The sequence below is a fragment of the Myotis davidii genome, unplaced genomic scaffold (genome assembly GCF_000327345.1).
Source record: "Myotis davidii unplaced genomic scaffold, ASM32734v1 scaffold38, whole genome shotgun sequence".
NCBI classification, from domain to species: Eukaryota; Metazoa; Chordata; class Mammalia; order Chiroptera; family Vespertilionidae; genus Myotis; species Myotis davidii.
In genome coordinates this window covers 5,327,396-5,333,585 of record NW_006291383.1, presented here as the reverse complement: position 1 = coordinate 5,333,585, position 6,190 = coordinate 5,327,396, and the positions used below count along the sequence as shown (strand labels likewise).

Below are 6,190 nucleotides of genomic sequence, written 5' to 3'. Positions count from 1 at the left end.
TTTGAGGCTGTTAGGGTGGGAGTCTTCAGTACTATTTATACCATATACAAATGAGTTGCTGGATTTAGCTGTGTGGTTTGACAGGTTAACTCCATCCATGCTTTTGTTCCAGCCCTCCGGTCCAGTTTAAGAACCCATTGTGGCCCTCGAGTCAAAAAGTTTGCCCACCCCTGGGTTATGCAGTGAGTGAGGGCATGGGATCTTATAGGTCCTCAGCCTCCCTCTGAAAAGCCTATTCCTAAGGTTGGCAGAGGCAGCAAAAAGAGTTTAAGGAGTTCTGGCTCTGTGTCCAGCTCTGTCCCTTCATGTGGGGCCTTGAGTGGGCCCCATTGCCTCTTCTGCAAAGCCTCCTGTCATGGCTCCCACAGTCTGTGGTCCCCTGCATCCATCCCTATTCTAGACCTCTTCTTCAGTCCCCTGCCCAGTTAGGGCCCCTGGGAACCAGCAAGCACAAGGGCTATGCTAGGCCTCAGGACTACTAGCAAGTGCATCTTGACCTCCAAGGCACATGCAGAGGGCCAGCTCCCTGGGTTTGCTGTGTCTTCCAGTCATAGCCCCTTTTCTGAACGTCTGAAGCTCTGTTTAGCCATCTTATACACCTTGACATTAAAAAACAAAATGCAGAAACAAAATTTATTGTGGCATAATAAATAGGGTTTGCTGGATAAAATCTTGGGGCAGAGGCAGAAATGAGACAAAAGGACTCATTAGAAGAAGCAAGGACTTATACAGTGTGGGGCAGGGAGTCTGGGCTGGATGTCTATGGCCAGGACAGGCTGCATGGAGGAGGCGTCACACACTGGCTTCTGTCTGAACCTTGGCATGAGGGATTGGCATGGCCACGATGGGGGAAGGGAAGCATGTGGCTCCTGGGGGTGGTGGTTCAGTGTACACCTGCTGCCGTGGCTCAGCAATGCTTCATTCAGGATCTCGGAAAATATAAAACACAAGGACCAGCTGGAGGAGATGGTCACACTGGAGGGATGCTCACCTCTAGGCTTCCAAGGCAAATCTGAAAGTCTTCCAGAGTGAATGGACAAAGAGTTGGACCTATGTGCCAAGGGGTTAATTGTGGCACATACAATGTCTCCCTAGGGCAGGAAGGGCAATAGTCACAGTCTGGCCAAGTCCAACATCTTAGGTCTCTGGGGCACTTGCTTCTTCTAAAGTTTAATTGGCAAATGTTGGTTGTGCATTTCTGGGTGGACACTGGTCCACTGACACACACAGGACACACTCAGAATCATGGCCACAGCCCTGAGTGCTCCAGCTGACCCACAAAGAGAGGAAAGGGGCAGACTCTGCCTGAGCCAGAAAGAACTTAGGGTGAAGAACTGGCTGAAGTATGAGAATCAGGGAGGACATGAAAAGGAATTCTGGCAGAAACAAGTGCATGTGCAAAGGCTGGGGTGCATGAAGAGTGAGCTGTGTTTGGGAAAGTGCATTTGGCTCTCTGATGCCGCAAGAAGCATGCTGGGGAGTGGGAGGACAGGAAATGAAACTGCACAGATAGGTGAATAGGACCAAACCAAAATTGTCCAAATTTGGGAGGCAGTTAGAACCTTGGATACTAAAGTGCTGGGAGATTTCACTAAATAACTGTGACTTTTGGGAACTGGGTGCAGGGTTTGTATCAATGATGAGATTAATTTTATTATCCAACAAATATTTATTGAGAGCATTCTGTACTTAAAGTATTACTCTTGGCCTGAGATTACGACCTGCTGTGCCAAGACAGACAAGAGTTCCCCCACTGTTCTAGTCCTATAATCATCAAGCAAATCCCTAAATGAGCTAAGACAAATGTGATAGGTCCTCTGACGGAGATCCTGAGTGATATGAGAGTAGAGGGCATCAAAGGAGGCCTCTCTGAGGATGTGACAGTTGAAACGTGAGGAGGTGAGAGAAGCTTTCCAGGCAGAAAGAACATGTATAAAGCTGGGAGGAAGTATAATGGGTATGAGAAACACAGGATGGCTGGAGTGTGATGTTGGAAGGGGCTGGGGAGGCGATGGCCTGTGTATTTCACACATGTGAAATGAGAGGTGTCCTATGCAGTCAGGTCCCATCCCCATGCCCTGGGGAGGACAGTGCTCATAGCCAAGGGATGCCTGCCACCCAGAGAGCCCATGAGGCCCCGAAATCCTCTCTGTTAGTTGCACTGCCTATCTGGCTGGGACCTGTGCCCCAGGAGACAGAGAATCCAAGATAAGTTCACTTTTCCTTTTATCGCATCTGGCCATCTGGCCTGGCCTCCCAATAGTTTGCTTTCTGTCTGAGTGGCTGCCTCAGCCAGGGCTTACGGCCTCTGAGAATACGTCAGAAGGACTCTGGGCCTAGACAACCCTGAGAGCGAGATTAGAAAGTTAGTCCTCATTCAGTCCAGACCCCAGACTGTGGGCAACCCCATTGTATCCTGGGGTGGGGAGGTTCCCTTTTCCACACAGATCCCTAAACACAGACAAATCAATTCCTGAAATCCCCAGTGAGTCCTGACTTCAGCACTCCGCTCTCAATGTCCAGCTCTTGCGGGGAAACTGCCCCTCAGCTAATCAGAGAACCACCCATCCTCCCTACCAGTGGCTGGGGAGTGGTAAAATTTTGGCTCCCACCCCTATAACAGAAACCAGTAGGAGCCATGCCAGCCCTGGGCCTGTCTGAGCCTTAACCCCTGTGATACAGCCTGTGTAATCACTGTGCATGTATTTAGTTTTTTGTCATTTCATCACCTGTGCAAGTTCATGTATCCACAGTCAAGATACAACAGTTCCATCAATTAACACACAAAAGGATTCCTCTTGTCACCTTCTTATAACCACACTTACATCCCCACCTCTTGTCCATCACCCTCTCCCCCAAGCTGCCCCACAACCACCAATTTGTTCCCCGTCTCTATAATTAGGTGATTTCAAAAACATTAGTGATGAGAGAGAATCATTGATTGGCTATCTCCTGTACACCGCCTACTGGGGATCGAGCCTGCAACACAGGCATGTGCCCTGACTGGGAGTCGAACCGTGACCTCCTGGTTCATAGGTTGACGCTCAACCACTGAGCCAGGCGATTTCAAGAATTTTTTAAATAAAAGTATACAGTATGTAACTTTCTGAGATTGCTTTTTTTCACTCGGCATTATTCACTTATTGCTTACATCAATAGTTCATTTATTTTTATTGCTGAGTAGTATTCCATAGTCTGGATGTACCAGTTTCTTACTGTTATTCACCCACTGAAGGACATTTAGGTTGTTTCCAGTTTTGGGTGATTACAAATTAAGCTGCCATGAACATTTAGGTTTTTGTGAACACTTTACCATTTCTATGGAATAAATGCCCAAGAGTAAATTGCTGGGTTGTATGGTAATTGCATGCTTAGTTTTAAAAGAAACTGCCAAACCATTTTCCAGGGTGATTATGTCATTTTACATTTCCACTAGCAGTATGTGTGATTCAGTTTCTCTTCATTGTTGCAAGCATTTGGTGTTGTCACTGTTTTTCATTTTAGCCATTCTGTTAGATTTGTTTAGTGATAATCCATAGTGACAGATGGAGAGATTTTGTGTCTTGTCCATAGCCCCTGTGGCACCTGGGCCTCGTTTTGTGAGATTCCATTGGGCCTTCGCCCTCTCCATAATTGGTAGCTCCCTGAAGTTAGGCTTAACCTCACTCATCTGGCTCCTGCTCTCAGCATGGCCTGGACCCATGGAGAGGCTTGTTCCAGTCCTCATGAGGAAAAGGCCGTTGAGGTTAAGATGCTGAGAAAAAACACTGGATCTAACTCAGCCCCTCACAGCAAGTAGCTCCTGCTGTTTGAAAAGCACCTTCCAGCCCGGCCAGTCTGCTCAGTGGTTAGTGTCGGCCCCTAAACCAAAAGGTTACTGGTTCTATTCCTGATTAGGGCACATGCTCAGGCTACAGATTCAATCCCCAGGAGGGGGCATGCAGGAGGCAGCTGATTGATGGTTCTCATAGATGCTTCAGTTTCTATCCCTCTCCCTTCCTCTCTCTCAAAAAAATAAACACATTTAAAAAAAAGAAAAGCACCTTCCATTTTGGGCAAAAAGTTCAGCATTAAGAAGCCATCTGTGGGCCTTTGGTGTTTTGTGCCCCTGCTGTGAGCCAGCCCTAGGACACGCTGGGAATGGGATTCAAAGATTACATCAACTCCCACCCATGGCAGGTCCTGGTTCCCTGAATCTTGGTGGAGAACGGGAAGTCAGACCAGATGTGATGGTGTCTTGAGGGAGGCAACTGGTGTATAGGTTTTCACACAAGAGGAGGAGGTGGGATGGGAATGGCAAGATGGGAAAAGGGTTAGCTGGGTCCTGAGGGATGTGTTGGTCTTTGCTCAGACATAGATGGGACATCCAAGTAGAGAGAGCAGGGGTAGAGGGAAGGTAGAGTAGAAGGAAAGGAGCAGTAGCAGGGAACAGTAGGTCTCTCAGTGAGCCTGAGGAAAGCAAGGTCAACCATTCCTTAGCCGTCCTGACCTTCACTCTGTTGTCACTGCCTCCCCTGTCAGGCTCTGTCACAGCCTCTGGCACCATGAATTTCACCTCCTAGCCCATTCCACAGCCAGATAATACCGTTGTGTGTGACTGAGGTGAGGTGGAGGGTGTCTTTGGTCCACGTTGGCTTCCCCCACTAGACTTGGCCTTGGCACCTAGCATGAGGGTGTCCAGGGCCTATGTCTGTCTTGGTCATTGCTATGTCTAATCCTCATTCTCCTGCTCCAGAAATCCTTGCTGAGGGAACTGCTGAGGCCAGGGCTACAGCCAGGTCAGGTAGGGCTTCAGACTTGAAAGGGGTTTAAGAGAGTTGGGGGGCCTCACCTTGTCCCTTGCCCTCCTCTCATCCATCTGCAGGTTCATCATGCCTAGTAGCGTATAAGAAGACCCCACCACCGGTCCCTCCACGTACCACATCAAAGCCCTTCATCTCAGTCACGGTCCAGAGCAGTACTGAGTCTGCCCAGGATACCTACCTGGACAGCCAGGACCACAAGAGTGAGGTGACAAGCCAGTCGGGCCTGAGCAACTCGTCGGACAGCCTGGACAGCAGTACTCGACCGCCCAGTGTGACACGGGGTGGAGTCACCTCAGCTTCTGAGGCCCCAGAACCACCCCCAAAATATGCAGCTCTGAAGAGTGAACAAGGGACACTGACCAGCTCCGAATCCCATCCTGAGGCCATCCCCAAAAGGAAACTGTCATCTATAGGAATACAAGTAGGGGCCCCTTTTTGCACTCTGTGTCATCAACTCGCTCTGTGCACCTGTCTGCGTGTAATTACATCTGGTGAAGGCCCACTACGTCTCCTGGGTGAAAGTGGTTTATCTGTGTATTTGGGGGGATCTAGTCGCAAGTGGCCAAATCAAATTCCACCCTTAGCCATACCTTCCTTGAGTTTGCCCACACGTGCTGCAAAGTCTGCAACCGTGGATACCTGTCCTTCCTCCTCCAATGGGTCATCCCAGTGAATGTAGTTACACTCAGCCAGCCATCTCCTGTCCGCTGTTTGTCCACTGTCTGTCTGTCCACTCCACCTTTTGCCCTGCCAGCCAATGCTTGGGAGGCAGGACTGGCCTAACAGTTCTCTAATCCAAGGTCAACTCAGGTGTGGAGGCCACAGTCCCACTTGGCAGTGGGAGCAGCGTGGAGCGTAGACACGGATGGGCCGGGGCCCAGGACCCAGGGCCCTTGAGCCACAGGGGACACTCAAGGGGAACTTTGCCCAGAGCCCTTTTGGACCCTGGGGACAGGTAGGTGGCTCAAGGCACCAGGCCTACGTCAGATTGAGAAGTGTGATGCCGTTCCAGATGCCTCCCTCCATGGGAAAGGATCCAGGGAGATAACTTTCCAGGACCAAGTGGCCAGAGCCAGGTCTCCTCACTGGAAGCCCAACTCACTGTGCACCCATGGCCATGATGACTCACAGCAGGGCTGGGTGCACCAGCTTCCCCTCCACTGCTTCACTGCACCTCCTGCATGCACCTAGTGTCAGCAATCTGTTCCTATTAGTAGAGCTGGGAAAAGTTGGGCCCTGCCTTGCAGGTTTTAAGAGTTGCTCTAAATCCAGATTGAGAGGATCCTCCTTGCTCTGGCTAGACCTCCAGACTAAAGTGGAGCACACTTGGCAGAAAAGGCAGCTACAGTGGGCCAAGAGCTTGAGGAGGTGGAACTCCCTCCCGA

The 6,190-nt window shown here is 50.0% G+C and overlaps 1 protein-coding gene across 7 annotated transcripts in view; it reads left to right on the top strand.

Moving 5' to 3' along the window:
* Positions 1-6,190, top strand: part of DLGAP4 (discs large homolog associated protein 4) — a 118,595-nt gene that overhangs the window by 99,294 nt on the left and 13,111 nt on the right. For 6 of the 7 annotated variants that reach the window (XM_006764524.2, XM_006764526.2, XM_015564451.1 and 3 more), the window contains one exon: positions 4,865-5,226. In XM_006764524.2, coding sequence (XP_006764587.1) covers positions 4,865-5,226 — 362 coding nt within the window. Of the gene's footprint in view, positions 1-4,864; positions 5,227-6,190 lie in introns of those variants that run through there. The other variant, XM_006764528.2, reaches the window with a different exon arrangement.